The following is a 16,973-nucleotide window of genomic DNA, read 5'->3' as shown; positions in this document are numbered from 1 at the left end:
TCTTGCTTAGTATGTGGGGCATACTGTAGACTTTCTTGATATTCATGTTATCTGTCACTTTATTTCTCTAATTTTAATATTTTAAAAATTTTTACTAGTTCCCCATAAGACTAGTGACTTTTACTGAGAGAGTGAGAGAGACAGACTCTACATTGATTTGACTGGGAAAATGTGCAACCTTTCTAAATTCTCAGGTCTTTTTTTAAAAAAAATTTAGTTTTCAGTTGTCAATATGTATTTTGGTTTTTCCTCTCCTCTTCTTGGAACACTCCTAAAACTTTACAAATTTTTGGTTTCTATATTTTCAATCATTTGTTTATTCAGCAAATATTTATGACTACTTACTACATTCCCAAGCGTTGTTCCAGGTGCTGGGGATAGAGTGCTGTTGAAATAGAGCCCCTGCCTTCTTAAAAGTTCAGCTTGCAGCGGCAGACACAAACAGATAAAGTTATGAATATGGTTAGATGGTGATAACCATCAGTTTGGGAAGAGGAAAGAGGAGGAGATATTACAGATGGATTAGTCACAGAAGCCCTCTCTGAGGTAGTCTGATTGAAGCTGTAACCTCAGTGAAGTAGAGTAGCTTGTCACTTGAAGGTCTGTGGACACAGCATTCCAGTTTAGGGAAAAAGCAGGTACAGAGGCTCCATGGAAAGAGAATCTTGCTCTGTTAGAGAAACTACAGCAGGCAGTTGTGGAGAGTGATGGGAGACAAGGCCAGAGTGAGTCAGGGGCAGGTCATGTAGGGTTTTGTAAGCCCAGGTAAGAAATTTGGATTTTATTCTGAGTGCATCAGTAAGCCATTACATGTTTTTGAACAGAGAAAGTATGTGGTTGATTTATATTTTTAAGAGCTTTGCTTCTTATAATAAAAAGACTTTGTAATAGAAAGCAAAAGTAGAAGCGGTTAGGAGACTTGAGAAGTAATTCCTGCAAGAAGTGATGGTGGCAAGAACAAGGCTGATACAGCAGTGAAAAGAGGTGAGATGGAGTGTCCTCTAAGCTACTGAGAAAAAGTGTATGGAGGAAGAGGAGGAAAGTCAGTTATGTCAGGTGCTCCTGAGAGGGGACGTAGGGTGAGGACTTGAGAATTTGTAATTGGAGTTATCAACATGGAGGTTATTTGATGATTTTGTCAGAACAATTTTGGTGGTGTAGAGTTGGCCAAAAGTCTGGCTGGAGAGAAATAAAAGACAACGAGTGTAAGCAACTGTTTGTAAGGAATTTTGCTGCAAAGAGAAGGATTAGGGGGGAACTGGTGAGGGGAAAGAGAAAGAAAATTTTTGTTTTGTTTAAGGTGGAAGAAATAATTATGGATGCAAAAGGGAAAGATATGGAAAAAGAACAGCCATAAAGTAGGAAAGAAACTCAGGAGAATGGGTTGTCCTAAAGGTCAGATGAAGAAAGTATTTCAGGAAAGAGTGAGTGATAAACTGGGTCAAAGGCTGTTAAGAGATCCAGTAGGTTGAAGTGTGAGAATTGCCCTTTAGAATTAGCCAGATACAGGTTTTGGTGACCCTTGAAAGGGACCAATTTTATTATATTGATGTGAATAAAAGCCAGATTGGAAAGGTAGAAAGTAGAAAGAAATAACTACAGATAGTTTAATGACCAGTTTTTGCTGTAAAGAAGATAAGCAAGATGGTGTACAGGAGACATAAAGCCTTGAGTAGGAGAACCAGGTCTCTCAGGAACAGAGGCAGAGGGCAGACTGAGTGGTTACTGATGAAGAAAGGGTAGAAAGAACAGTAGATTTTTTTTTTTTTTTTTTGTAAACAATGTAGTGAGGTCATTTCTTTCATGTGACGATTTAGGTAGATTGTTAGAAGTGTGAGGAAATTAAAAATAAATTGCCTTGCGGAATGGTCACGTGAAGTAGGAGAGTAGATGGATTGGAGATGCATAGTAGGATTGTGGACAGAACTGAGGATGCTCTTCCATGTTAGTGGCCATACATTGAAAGCAGTGGTTCTTAACTGGAGAAGTTTGCCCCCTAGGAGATAATTGACAACATCTGGAGGTGGTATTGATTGTTACAACTCATCACTGGGTGATACCAGGTATCCAGGGGTAGAGGCCTGGTATGCTGCTTAACATCCTGCAGTGCCCAGGACAGCTCCCACAACAAAGAATTCATGGTTCAAATTTAAGAAACCCTCATTTATAGGAAAGCTAATCGGTGTGTTTTTTCTTTTTTTCTCACCCCCAACAGAAATATTAAGTTTACAAACTGGATGTGAAGCAAACTGACAAACAGTAATTCAGATTGTGTTAAATATGCTGAAGGAGGAAGTTGGGTGATGTTATGGAAGATAGGTAGGGCAACTACCTATGGATAAGATTGGCAGACAAAGCCTTTCTGAAGAGGGGGCATGAGATGTGGCCTGAAGAGTGAAAACAGCCAGCCATGGGAAAGTCTGGGGGACTAGCATTCTAGGCAGAGGAGACAGCATTATAAAGCCCCTGAGCTGGAAAGGATAAATGAAGTAACAGCATCTCTTAGGAATTTTCTAAAAAGAGAGGAAATAGTATATTAACTATAATGTATAGTTGTGTTTCTGTTAGCTTCTATTATTTCTCATTAAAGAAGCTTTTTTTTCAAATGTTTTATGGAAAATGGTCTAGTATATTTATTAAGTGCTTTTGTGAGCTCAAAAATACATTCCACAAGCCAGGAAGAGCAAGTTCCTTTCCAGATAACTCACCAACTTTGGAACAAACATGTAACATAAGAGCTCACAGTCACAAAGTTTTATCAGAAATACTAGGAACTGGGCAGTGGTTTAGCGCCGCCTTCAGTCCAGGGTGTGATCCTGAAGACCTGGGATCAAGTCCCACGTCAGGCTTCCTGCGTGGAGCCTGTTTCTCCCTCTGCTTGTGTCTCTGCCCTTCTCTCTCTCTGTCTCTGTCTCTTATGAATAAATAAATAAGATCTTTAAAAAAAATACTAGGAACACTTGAAGTGACCTATATCTGGTTTCTGTGTGTCTTATTTCTTCTTAGCTTACTTAGTAAATATTTATAATATTTAATCCAAAAGTTACAATAAAATAATCTTTGAGATTATTCTCAAAGAGAATCTTTGATTTTTTTCTTCTAAATCATATTATAAGTTTATTATTTTAAATTATAATATTTAAAAAAAGAAATTATAATATTACTTATTTTGAAATTGTGCCTCTAAAATATAAAAAGCAAAAAAAAAATAAAATAAAATAAAATATAAAAAGCATTGACCCAAGTTTTATACAATTTGAAAACTCTTTTATATCTTTTGGTGTCTTTTGTATCATGTTTATTAATCTGAAACTTAGAATCTTATTAGTCAGCTCTTGTTTAGATGTAAATGACAGAAACCCACTTCAACTAAACAGGTAGAAAGGAAATTGGTTGAAATAAACTAGGATATTTTAAGGCCAGAGGAAAATCAACTAAACTGAGGGAAATGGCAGCTAGAATTCAGGAACAAATGGAATTAGAAATTAGTGACTTTAGGACTTGAGGACACTTTCTCAAGTGCATGCTGGTTTTATCCTCTTGTGATAGACTGTTTTCCTCTATGGCAGGAAATACGGCTGCCACACACTCTGAAGCCTCACATTGCTTGGGTTCTGCTACTGGGTAATAGATCATCTAACATAGCCATAGCATAAGCACCAAATAGATTGCCAAGCATGGTTACTACATGTTTTGCTTCTATTAACCCATTTAATGATTTTATGAACCCTCTGCAGTGGATATTAATATTATGCACAATTTACAGATGGGGCATGGGGAAATTAGGAAACTGGACTATAGTAGCAAGGCTTAAAAGTAAGTGGCATAGCTGGAGTTTGAACCTAGGCAGTCTGGTACCTACCAGTCCTGACAGTTAGCTACAGTATTGTATTCATTGAAATGAGGGGATGAAGAGGTTTTGTGTGTTGTGGTTTTGGCTAGAGTTAAAATGTATGCAAGACAGGGATATGATTTTGATTTGTTTACCCTTATTAAAAAGATACAACACATGATAATATTATAACGAATTATTTTCAGATCTTTGAAAAATTCCGTGGTTATTTATTTAAGTAATCTCTATACCCAACATGGGGCTTGAACTCACGACCTTGAGGTCAAAATTTGCATGCTTCTCCGACTGAGCCACCTTAGCACCCTGAATTCCGTGTTGTTTAAAGAGGCGCACATAGTATGTTTTGCCTACATAGATTTTTTATAAATATTTTATTTATTTATTTTAGAGAGGACATGAGTGGGAGGGGCAGAGGGAGAGAGAGAGAGAGCATCTCAAGCAGACTCCATGCTGGGTGTGGAGTCCAGTGCGAGGCTCAGTCTAGGACTCTGTGATCATGACCTGAGTCAAAACCAAGAATTGGATGCTTAACCAACTATGCCATCCAGGTGCCCCTACATAGATCTTTCTTGAGTGCTATATGGTAAAGAAACTTTATGCATTGGACTGCAGTTGTACTACATTCAGTGGTTTTTAACCAGGAATGATTCTCTTTGGGACATTTGGTAATATCTCGAGTCATTTTTGGTTGTCAGAACTCGTGTTTTGGGTTACTGGTGGCCTCTAGTACATACAGGCCCAGGATATTGCTAGAGGTCCTACCACATGAGACAGACCCCTCTCCACAACAGAATTTTCCAGCCCCAGATGTTAATAGTACTGAGGTTGAGAAACTTGTACCAGATAAGCTGGGTTATTATCAAACTAAGTTTCTGTGTTTGGGATTTGAAGAGATAAGAAATTCTAAATTTTGGGATACTTGGGGAGAATGACTAGGTCTAGACCAAGTATGATGCATATTTAGGGGATTAAGGTCACATTAGGCTAGGGTGCCTTGGAAGAAGGACCCAATAGTGGAAGAAGTTTATAGAGGAGGGTGTAGGAAAATGGAACAGACAAACTTGGCTAGTTTTGAATATTTTCCTTGAGGATTGACTGTATTCATACAAGTAAAGAGGTAAGGAAACCTAATCTCCCTTCCTCCTGTACCTGATGATAATTTCATAGGACTAATTTTAGGATAGCATTTCAGCAATATCCTTGACATAAATGGGCAAAACATTAGTTTTGTCATTTACTCTGATTTATGACATTGAAATTCATTAATAAATTGACTAGTTTGTATTAAAGTATACAGCTATTATTATTTTTCAGAAATTACTTTGTAATTTTAAGGCTATAGTTACAGTAGCCAACATTTATCACACGCTTTCTGTTTGCCAGACACTGTGCTAAATTAGTGCTTTAATCTTACTGAACTCTCTTAATAACCCTTTAAAATAGTTTCTATGGTATGTATGTTTTACTGATGAAGAAAATGAGGCCCAGAAAGGTTAACTAGCATCCTCAAGGTCAGACAGCTGGTCAGCTAGAGGTGGAATTCTAGTCTGATTTCATAGAAGTAAACTCTTAACACCAAATGGTGTGTTGCCTTTTTCTTCTTAAGGACAATTACAGTTCTTTTTTTGTGCTTATTTTCCATTTGTAGTTGAAATTTTGATACTATTAGGTAATTCTGTGTATATTTGGTCTCCGTTCTTGTTAGTGAAGGAATTTATATATGTTTGGAAACAGATATTCCATATATATGTGAAAGCTTTTAAAAATTAAAGCTGTGAAATAGTCTATTTCCAAATGGTTCCAAAGGGAAAAAAACAACTCTTGAATAAATTTGGTAACCCGTTTGAGGTCTTATTTGGATGTGATGATCTTGAGAAAATGCTTATATTTTCCCTGTAATAAAAAAGCATAGAATTAAAGTTCTGTAGTGTAGAAGATAATTAGGATGAAATATTTCCCTCTTAGTTTTACTCTCAGTTTATCTATCTATATAAAATATTGTACAAAATCTTTCCAGTGAAATTTTGTGATAAAGATTTTAATATCAAAAATAAGATTCTGACCTCTCCCACTGGAGGAATAATACTGTTTTAAAAGAGAGAGGACTTTTCAGTATTTATCATATTTGTGAATCAATTTAACATTTGTGAAATAAATTTAACATTTGTGAATAAATTTTAACATTTTCTAAGAAGTGTGTGTGTCATTCCCCCACACTTTGACCTGTAAAGCAAGTAACTGTTAGGCCTGTACTGTTACTTCCTCTTTGGGAAGCACAAAGTTAGTTAGATAGGTATGCTACTGTCCAGGGAGTAGGTGAGAGAAGAGAGGGGAATGGACAGCACAGATGCCAGAAGTCCGAACTCTTTTCAGATTGTTTGTAATGGGAGTGAGTAATAATATGTGTTCTTTCATTGATAAAAATAGTTACCTTTATGTTTTGTTTCATTTATATTTGCTAGCAGTTCAATATTGGGAGGAAAAAAATACTGAAACTGGTAGAAGGGAGGGTGAGGGGTGTCTGTGGTATCATAGTCTGCCTTCCCTATAGTTATTGCAACTTTATGGTTTGAACCTGGTTTCCTGGATGTTCCTGACACCTCCTTCCACCTTCATCCTCACTGGCTCATGGCAAATTTGGGGGCAAGATTTATGCTGATGCCTTAATTTTTACTGTTTTTCCTCTGCCAACTTAACTAGTTTTGATGATTGCTGGCTCCCTTTTGCTTGTTTGCTGTGTTAACTTCCCAGTTATACACTTTGTATGTTTGTATATAGTTGATATTATTGAATTATCAGTCTGTGAGTTAAATAATGAAAAATCTGATTAATTTTAAGAGTATAGAAGATGTCAGAAATACTGGTTTATTTGTGGTACAATTCTTTAAATGGGTCAATTGATAAATCCCTTCAGTCTTTAATGGTTAAATGTGGTTTGAATACTATCTTCCTAGTATTCCCAATAGGGTTTGATTCTGCAAGGAGAAAAATATCCCTCTTACTTAAAAATAATAGTTTTTACTTACTTGAGAGATCTATTTTTGATGTTAATTTAAGTTGAGAATATATGCCTCAAACATTTTAAAGGAGTAACACTAGCATAGGTGCATTGATTAATGTAAATATTGCAAGTTATATGTAAAAATCTAATCTTTTTTCCAGTCTTGCTTTATGTAACTTTTTTGATATGTGGAAAAGAGGGAAAGGGCTATAAACTCAGAGCCAAATGTGCTTTTGTTGTTCCAAATTTTCAATGCCAGAAGTATATAAACCTGCACCTGTTGGTAATTATGAGCAAGCCAGCCTTTGCCGAATCCCAGGCCTCTGCTTAAATTTTTTTTTACTGGAACTAAATGATGTTGCCATTTTTATTTTTAGGTTTGCTGGCATGGGTAATCTCATTAAGGTGCTAACCAGGGACATAGACCACAATGCAGCACATTTTTTCTTGGACTTTGAAAGTAAGTCTCTTTAGCCCTTCACAGCTGGTGCATAATGGTAAAGGTGAAAGATGATCTATAGTCACACCGCAGTGAAGGCTGGCCCGAATATTTGTTAATAAAATATGGGGATCAAACAAAGTTTGCATGATTTTTTTCTTAATCGTAGGCAAACATCACCATCATATGTATAATTCTTTAGTTTTTCATTTGCTAAAATCATGTTGAGTCTGTAGCCAGTGCTGTCCTTTCATTAGTCCATGAAGCAAGCAGCCTTATGATGAACATTCTAATAGTATGCCTTGGTGACTACGCCCAGCAATGTATTTGCTCAGAATCCTATGATAATCTTAGAGAAAATCGGTGTCGTGCTGCATATCCAGAATCAGTACTCTAAACGGCTTCCACAAATTTATTAATCAAATTTGGTTAGAAATCTATGCTTTATTGAATGGCATGCAGGAAGTAAGTTGAACATTCTGCTATGTTAAGATGAAATGCAAAGGTGAGCTGTGGCCAAAACTCTTAATATTTGGCTTTGAAATAAATTGTTGTTTCAGTGCAATATTAAACAAGATTACATGTGAATAATTCTTGATAAGAAATTTCTTTTTCAGAAAACTAGCACTATTGGAATACTTAAAGAATTTTTCATTATAAGGCCATTAATGAAACTTGTCTTGGGAGAATTTTGAGAAGAATTAGAGCAACAATTGTGCCATTGTGTACAGGAAAACCACATTTCACCTCTAGGTCCTACATATCAACACCTTGAGAACCCGGTTTGCTGCCTGCCAGAGCACAGTCTGGGTAACCTGAAGGACGAATTCATGGCCTAATGAACATTTTCCCTGTTACTATTTAAAAAAAAAAAAAAATTCAGATGTTCTTTTTTATAAAGGGATATTTTCTCTTTTCTCATTCTTGTCTTGACAGGTACCTTAACATGGGGAATCTTCTTAAAGTTTTGACATGCACAGACCTTGAGCAGGGGCCAAATTTTTTCCTTGATTTTGAAAGTGAGAAGATGATTTTATATCTATTTCTCTTTGCCTGCAGTAGACTGCGTTTGTCTTGCACTAAATGAATGTTTCCACTTTGCCATCTTCTTAACTGCTTTGCATGACTGAGCTATGAATTGTTTGAGTAAAATTTCTGGTGCCTTCTAGAACTGCAAGTTATATTTTATAGATTAAATTGTGATAAAATGTTTTTATTTGAATTTTTATAAGAGAGTCCTATCTCCTAGTTGAACATTATTTTATAATTGGAGATACTCTAATGAAAACATTTTTATGAAAAATTTTGGTGGAAAGGACAAATGCTACTTCAAGATTTATTAATAGAAGCCAAATATTTGGGGAAAAATTTATCATAGTTGAAAAAAATTGACTAGGCTTTAATTACTCTTTGTGACTATTGAAGTATTTTAAATACAAATCTGTTCATGAAGGCCATTCAAAGCTCAGTAGTTTGGGCATAATATTAAAAGGTAAGTGTGAACCTTAATTATTTAATCTTTACAGATAATTAATTTGAAAAGTTAAACTCATTATATGTATGTATTTCAGGAATTCGTTTTTTTCTAACTCTAAATAAAAAGAAAAATAATAGGTTCACAGACCTTTAAGTAATTTGCCTTCTGTTTGTTTTATGTTGCATGACCTATTGTAATATGGTCTAAGAGTGGCAGGTAAGTGTCATTGACCCCCGTGCATGTTGGAAAGCTTTTGCTTTTTGGCTGTCTGTATCGCTTTAGCTTATCTGGTTGTCAAATTGGGAACAATGATATTAAATTGGTTGTTTCAGTGTGAATGTTGCTGTTTTAACTGATCATTATTAGAAAATTGTTAGGAAAGGGTGAAGAGATAGAAGTTTCTAAGTTGTGTGAGCCCATGCATTTTTATTCAAGATTAAAACATTTGAACAGATTTTTAAATTCTTAAAATTTAAGACCTTTTCTGGTTTTAAAAACAAATAAGTCCCGTAAAATCTATCCCCAGAGAGTCATTGCATTTTCCATCAACTTCTGTTACATAATACATTCTATTTTTTGAATAATTTATATATATTTTTTCTTTGAACCAGGGTAGTTCATATGAATCAGTTTGTAGTTTATCCCATTTTATGGAATAATTTGTGGTCTCTGATTTATTTCTATCGTTTTTTTACTTTTATTACATTCCTATAAATGTTCTGTTATATTTGGGTCCTGTGTATAGGCTATCAAAGAAGAGTAATGGGACTATCAGGACCATATTAAATTGTTGGGTTTTTAGGGGGAAATGTTAAAGATGTTATTTAAATGAATATTAGTTTTCTTGACCCTTCTCAACAATTTAACAGTGCCATTTTAAATGCATGTTCAGCATGAATTTTAATCAGCTTGGGGATGTTAAGCAGATTGCTTACTTGAAGATTCTTTCAGATGAGGCAACTTACATTAGAGCTGTATTTTAGTTTATTTGCATCTGTTTCAAACTGGTCTTGTACATTTTTCTGCTATTCTGTCTCCTTTTTATTCTGTCTCAAATTCCTTACATTTGCAGAATCTTGGCTTCATACAGTCAAGATCTTGTTCAAGACTTGGCACTTGATCTTTTTATAAATGTAGCATCATGTGGTCAAGTAAGAAGCATGAATTTACTATAGTATCTTAAATATTACTTGGTCTTGGTTTTACAGTCTTTGAGGGTTTGAACCATTATCCTTAAAATTTAAATATCTAATTTAGTGGCAGGAGTAGATTAAAATTACTAATACCACCACCACCACCAATAGCCAATAATGAAGAACTACATATGAAATGTGAATGTATTAAAAGCAGATGAAAAGTGAAAGGTGATATTTGTTGCCTTTTCAGCCAGTGTAGAACTTTGTTAGACACCTGATGTTCTGTTGTATACTAGGCCGCAGTTTGCCCATTTCCTTCTTACCCGGATTTTGAAATGTTTTCTTTTGAGTCCATCATTAGAGTTCTCTTAGTTTTATTGCTCATCTATTTGCATATTTGCCTCCTTCTGGATATATGCATTTCCAAAAGTTTATTTTATCTTTAGACTACTTCAGTGACTTGAGCACCCAGCACATGAGTCCTGTCTTCAACAGTTGTATACCAGACTCAAGATTGTCCATATAGTTGATTTGCCAGTTCTTTGTGATTACTGAGAATAAAGCCACATTCTTTTATTAAGTAGAATATTTAGTACTACGTTGTTTGTTTCTGGTTGAAAAATAATACTCAGGTTACCAGAGTAATTTGGCTTTACTACTGTTCCATCATTCTTAGTAGTTAAATCTATCATTGTATCTATTTGGGCAGCTAGAGAATTAATTCCATACAGATAGATATACTGGCATTTTGTATCAAATTGTATACAAATTAAGTATTTTTATGCATGTAAGACATAATCTAATCTCTGTAGTTGACATAATGAAGATGTCTTTAAATCACTACTCCTTTAGTTCACATACATTGCACACACATGGTTTTTCATTTCAGTTCAGCAAACATTTATGGCTTGCCTCCTATATACTGGCTAGTCGATGCTGGGGATGCAGAGATAACTAAGATACAGTCCTTGCCTTTGGGAGTTCTCAATCTAGTGAGATAGAAATACAAACTAAAAATTTCCTTTATATCCTTTACTATTCAAGGTGTAGATCCCAAGGGATACCTAGCGTGAGTAGATGGGATATTATAGAAGACTTTCTGATGGTGACCTTTGAGTTGAGTTGTGGAGGGTGACTTAGAGTGTTTCAGGGTAAGTTAGTGAAGGACATTGTTAGAAAGAAGGAACAGCATCTACAAAAGCCTTAAGGCATGAAATGACATTCTGTGTTCAATGAAATATTGTTGTCTACTCTTAAGGTGTATTAGAAAGAGGGCCTTTTTCTTAAATTATACCTGTATGATAAGATTTTATTTTAAGAATAATGGTTCAACTAAGGTATAAGCCCAGAATTGCCCCATAAAATTTGGCAGCAGTTTATGTTAATGGCAGCATATAAAAAGTACTGACTTGGGGGCAGTATAGCCTCTTCTAGTTTTTGGAATTTCTTATTTGATAACGACTTAGCTGATTCTAGTGACACATCTTTAGTCTGAGTAACTACTATATCTTATTAGTTTATTAAATTATGGTTCTTAGGAGAAGAGGGACTTCTATTTATTTTTATGTCCCCTTCCAGCCTTCACATAGTGCTTTGTAAATGATAGGAGTTCAGTATCTGTTGAATTGATTGACTTATCTCCAGGTAGACCAAAACAGGAGAGTTGATAGAGGTAGTCATTTGTCAATGAGGAATGGAATCTTACTTTCTCTGATTTTTTGTTAAAGTGCCTTTCCATTTAGTCATACATTTCCTCTAATTCTTGTGTGTTTTGTGTGACTTGTCCCCCACAACCTTGTGAAACTATTGAAATCCACTCTTCTAGTCTAACTTTATTTTCCAATTTTACTTTTTGCATATTTTCAGTTGCTTTTGCCCTGTACTTTGAAATATCTTTATACTGGTGGCATTTTCTTATATTTATTTTTCTAAAATCATGTAGGATTATATTCATACAGAGATAAAAATGCATAATAGCTTCCTTTAACTCATGCTGGAGGTGTATTTATATCTCTACCTTCTCATTCACTCACCAAGTATTTGTTATAGAAAATCTACTCGGGACTGAGATGACATCCTATACAGTGTATGTGCTATATATACACCGAGGTCCCTGTTTTGATGAAACTTATAGATGGTAAATATTTACTGAATGAGTGAGTGCAAGATTAAAGCAGGACGGCTGCTTATCACAATTTTTATGTGACTTGCTTTTTGTTACTTCTGTAGCTAAGCTGATCTCTGCCCCCTTTTGGACCATAACATTCAATTTTCGCAGTTATTTTCAGTGATTCTTTAATAGCAAACCTGTATGAAATTACAATATTTAATTTGACGTTCAAACAATAAGAGCAACTGAAACATGCTTTCCCTTAAACAGCTGTTAGAACTAAGCTTGAAAAAAAAAAGAACTAAGTTTGATGAGTAATAACTACTACTACTCTCAGTAATACTTTATTTTGCAATCGAATGTCCTTTTGTCAACTGGTTAAGTGATATTTTTTTCTTCAAGTAATAAACTTCATCATTCTTTGCCACGAAAAATCAAAGTGACAAGTCTTGGTTTTATTATATGATACCATTTTTTGGAAAAATGCTTTATAGTCTTTCTCCCTCCTTAGTATTTCTCCCTTTTGCATGACTTGCTCTCAGTAAAGTAGTGCTTATTACCTGTCTGCTACTTGCTGTTTGTCTTCATTTCTACAGCAGTCTTCAGCAGCTTTCAAAATTATAAATGTGACTTTCCTGTGACAGTCTAAAAAATGTTTAATCAGTGTGGTGCTGGGTATTTTTTCCACCCTTAGGGGGAACTGGAATCTTCTCCTTTATTTTTAAATTTCTTGGTGCTTACTAAACTTTTAATAATTATTAACCACTTCCAAGGTCTACTTAAGTCTACTTGATAATGTTTCTTTTGTATGTAAGTCTCAGTGTCACATTTTTCTGTTAAGAGCTAGTCACCACACTAAAAATACAGTTTAGTATTTGCAAACTTCACAAGTATCTTTTGATATATAACAGTCAAAATATTGTCCTTTGTCATGAATTCCCACTTCATGAATTAAAACTATGATATGTGTCTACTATTGATGTTATGTCTGTAGTTTCACAATTCCATATGAAAAAGAATAAAACTGCTGTTTTGCATGTAAAAAAAAGTAAAGTACTTTTTTCTATTGCATCTGGTGTAAGTATAAAAGTTATGAGGTGTACTTTTTTTCAGTGTGTCTCTTATTTTGGAGAATATGGTCTGGCTAAATGTGAGAAATTATTACTGGTAAATGTGAAACCCTGATTTTTAAAAAATCATTTAGCTCCAATATTAATATTTGCTCCTAGTAATATCTTTATGGCTTTGGATATAGAGTATTTTTAATTTGGCTCCTCTTGCGTAATTATTTTGTCACATTATTTTTATTAAAAAAATAGATGATTTCTGAAAGGAGATTTGAAAAATAGGGGACCTATGAGAACACAGATTCTTAATTTGGCTTTGCACATGAATGTTACTCCATTATTGTTGCTGTAGTAGTGTTTAAATATGTTGAAGTTAAAAGTTAGTACTCTGTTGCTTTAAAAAAAAAAAGGTATATTTTTGACTAGTTGGCAGGTTCAATAGGTGGAATTCAATTATGACCTGCCTCATGTGCAGAATAAAGTTACAGTTCCTAGGCATCTGGACTCTCCTAAGTTTCATGTGTGAACTGTTTCTTTAAATTTTCTAAGGACAGAAATAAATACATTGTATATTTGTGTGGAGGTAAAGTGGGTGCAGAAAAGTCTAAGTACTAGTCTTATATGATTGCTAGACAAAGGGATTTGTCAGAAATGTTCTCAATTCATACTATCAGTTTGATCTGCCTCCCCTGTCCAAGAAAAATTTTTGTGGAGGAATTCAGCCAACACAATTCTTTCTAAAACATTATGATAATCGAAATATTTATCATTTTTAGTGCCTTATTGCTGTAGCAATTTATCTGTAGCACCGAGTGTGGTGTAATTGGAAAGATTTATGAAAAACCCCGTTTCACACAGATTGCCCATTTTTATCCAAGGGAAAAAAGAATTGTATTAAATTAAAAAAAAAAAAGATTTATCCTTAGAAAAACAAATGACCAAGTTATTAAAAACAGAATTTCTGTTACCCTGAGTTTAGGAGAGAGAAATCCAGATTTAGTCATCTATTAGCATATGCTCTGTGGCTAACACTACAGGTGGTGGAAATGCCCATATGTTTGTATTCCTGATTACGTTTCTTATGACTATAATTTTCCCCTCATTTTTCTCTCACTCAACCCCAAGTATGTGGGGAGCCTGTTTTTGCTTTAGTATTTCAAAATTTCAGTGACAGTATTATAGCTGAAAGTATCTGTTTTTCAGCAGCCTGCCTCACTGTTCTGAAGCAGTGTCATAATTTTAACTCCTCTGCACAGGAGTCTTGTCCATGTGCTCATCAGCAGAGAAGTTCAGTTGGCACAGAATTTAAAGTGATCCCTAGAAAAAGGGAGCATCTAACAACTATTCTTTTAAAATAGTTTTTAATTTATTTTATATTGAAACTCAGGTCATTAAAATGAACTTTATAGGAAAATAAAGTAGTCTCAGTCTTAAACCGTAGATGAACAAGGTAGGCTTTCCATTTCTCTTGCATTACAAAAATCACTACTCATGCATATACATTCATTGCTGATAATGATTACTAGAGTAGTAAAATTGATTGTTAACACTACCACAATTTAAATTTTGAATTCACAATTCTGAAGTTCATTTAATATACCTAGTCATGACTTATAACTTAAGATAAATAGTCATGTTGGAGGGTCCCTTGCTTCTTTGTGATATTTACAAACATGAGGCTAGCTTTTCAGATGTAGAAGTAATGGAAAAATTATGAATCTTTTCTGTTTTCTAAGAAGTGTAAAGTTAACATTGAATAAAATGTTAGCCATCTTTAGAAATTGAGATTGTTCATTGTTTAGAGTTATATGTGTACTAAAAAAAAAAAAAAATCATGTGACTGTAAATTTTTTTTGTGCTTTCCTGCTATTTAGATGCCCAGCCTACAGAGTCTGAGAAGGAAATTTATAATCAGGTGAATGTAGTATTAAAAGATGCAGAAGGTATCTTGGAGGATTTGCAATCATATAGAGGAGCTGGCCATGAAATACGAGAGGTAAAGCATGTTTAAACATTTTCCAACAGACTAAAATTCACTGCATCCTTCTTCTTCTTAATCTCTTTGTACATACTTTTGAATTCTCTATTGCATATTAAGTATTATATTTAAAGAATGATCATTTGCATTGTTTCAAAAGTGGTTGTAGTGATTCAAGGATAAAAGGAAAACTGTTCTGTGAATATGCAATTTATGTATGTTAAAGAAAAATTTATTTTTTGGTTGCTCTTACACCTGAAATTTACAGTATCCATGGGGAACTATTTATACTTTTTATACTTCTTTATACTTTTGGAGAGGAAGAGAGAATGTAACTTTTTGTGGCCTTTTGTCCTGCTACTCTTTTTTTCCACTCCTCCTGTGCTTCTGGGAGAAGGCTGTTGTCATCCTTGTGGTCTGGACTCCCCCCGACTCTGTCTGATGACTTTATACCATGGAGCAAATATTTGGTGTGGTCGCCTCAATTCTCTTGTCATGAGCCTCTGAACTTGTCCAGGCTTCTGTCCATCTCTTATTCCACTTCTTCTCTTTTTCAGAAGAAGCTGTGTCTCTACTTGTTATCAAGACTAATTTCTTTACCTTTGTTCTGCATCTTCCTCTGAAACTTTACTCTTTTAATTATTTCTTCTCTTAATTACATCTTCTGTGTTTTTTCTTCTGTTGACTTCTTCCCATCAGAATATACTCCGGTGGCCTCTACCACCAAAAGAAACACCCAGCCTCTGGACCTTATCTCTTTCTCATCACTGTATTTCTTAAGGTCATTGCCGTGTTTCTTCAATCCCCCTCCCCTTATGCTTCTTTTATTATGTGTATAACAGTGCAGAGGTTGTCAAAGTGTTGGGTTTACAGTCCATATCCATCCAGCTCCATTCCTCTAATGACATACGGAGTGTTAGTGAAGCCAGAATTAAGTGTAGGCATCAGATGATTCAGGACGATTTAGTTTTGGACTAAGGGGTCACAGGTTTTGGTGATTGACTGAATGTTTAATATAAGGGAGAAGGGGAGTTAAATGATTCCAGGGTTTCTGGTTTAGATTAGCCACTGGTAATATCATTAGCTGAGGGAAATTATAGATAACATGCATTCCATTTTTTACCTCTCCTGCTCTGGACTGTTTGTTCCCTGAATGTCTTGCACATATACTTTCCTTCCTTTACATCCCAGTAATTAATTCCCCCTTACTCTGTTGCCCCAGTACTTTGTACACATTTCTTTTATGGTAACCATCGCTTTTTTTAAAAATTTCTGAAATTTAATGTTGATAACTCCACCACCACCTACAGCTTGAGGAGCATAACCCTGGTTTCTTACTAATTTGTGTGTCATCAGCACCTAAAACAGTGTTTAGGAAGCAATTAGTAACTGTTGCAGAAGTAAATAGAAGAGCTTAGATGAATCTTGCCAATATCATTAGTTTAAGTGAAACCTTAAGATTTTAGTAAATGAAGGCATGTAATCATTTCTGTAAAATTCAAGTCCTGAACGTTTAAACATATTTCAAAAAATCAAAAATTTGTGGAAATGGAAGGTTTAAATGATTAGACAAGACCTTAATTAACTAATTAATGAATTATTTCCTTATAGGTCACAACAATTCACAATTTGTTATGTTTGGTGTTTCCATATTGATTATCATTAATACTATTCTTAATTCAGTTTTATATCGTTTCTTTTAAAATTTATTTTATAATTGAATTCTGATCAGTTTTTTATAGTTGTCTCCCATAAACAATAAAGAAAAAACATCTCATTCACTGTAGAGCTATAGACTATTACCTATTTTTAAGGTTAGAGCCTTTAGGATTTTTTTTTTTTTTTAACTTAACCAAGTGAAGGGTTACTCTGCTTCTGTGTGGGAAGGCTCACTGCAGAGTTTTTATACTGA

The 16,973-nt window shown here is 34.6% G+C and overlaps 1 protein-coding gene across 11 annotated transcripts in view; it reads left to right on the top strand.

Annotated features, from left to right (window-relative positions):
• CYRIB (CYFIP related Rac1 interactor B) overlaps positions 1-16,973 on the top strand; it is a 147,707-nt gene that overhangs the window by 107,565 nt on the left and 23,169 nt on the right. For 4 of the 11 annotated variants that reach the window (XM_038555519.1, XM_038555520.1, XM_038555518.1 and 1 more), the window contains 2 exons: positions 8,230-8,312; positions 14,958-15,079. In XM_038555519.1, the coding sequence (XP_038411447.1) occupies positions 8,240-8,312; positions 14,958-15,079 (195 nt within the window). In that variant the 5' untranslated portion in view covers positions 8,230-8,239. Of the gene's footprint in view, positions 1-7,231; positions 7,315-8,229; positions 8,313-8,978; positions 8,987-14,957; positions 15,080-16,973 lie in introns of those variants that run through there. The other 7 variants (XM_038555524.1, XM_038555523.1, XM_038555525.1 and 4 more) reach the window with 4 other exon arrangements.

The sequence above is a fragment of the Canis lupus genome, chromosome 13 (assembly GCF_011100685.1).
Source record: "Canis lupus familiaris isolate Mischka breed German Shepherd chromosome 13, alternate assembly UU_Cfam_GSD_1.0, whole genome shotgun sequence".
NCBI classification, from domain to species: Eukaryota; Metazoa; Chordata; class Mammalia; order Carnivora; family Canidae; genus Canis; species Canis lupus.
The sequence above is the reverse complement of the archived record's forward strand: the minus strand, read 5'-3'. Positions and strand labels throughout refer to the sequence as shown.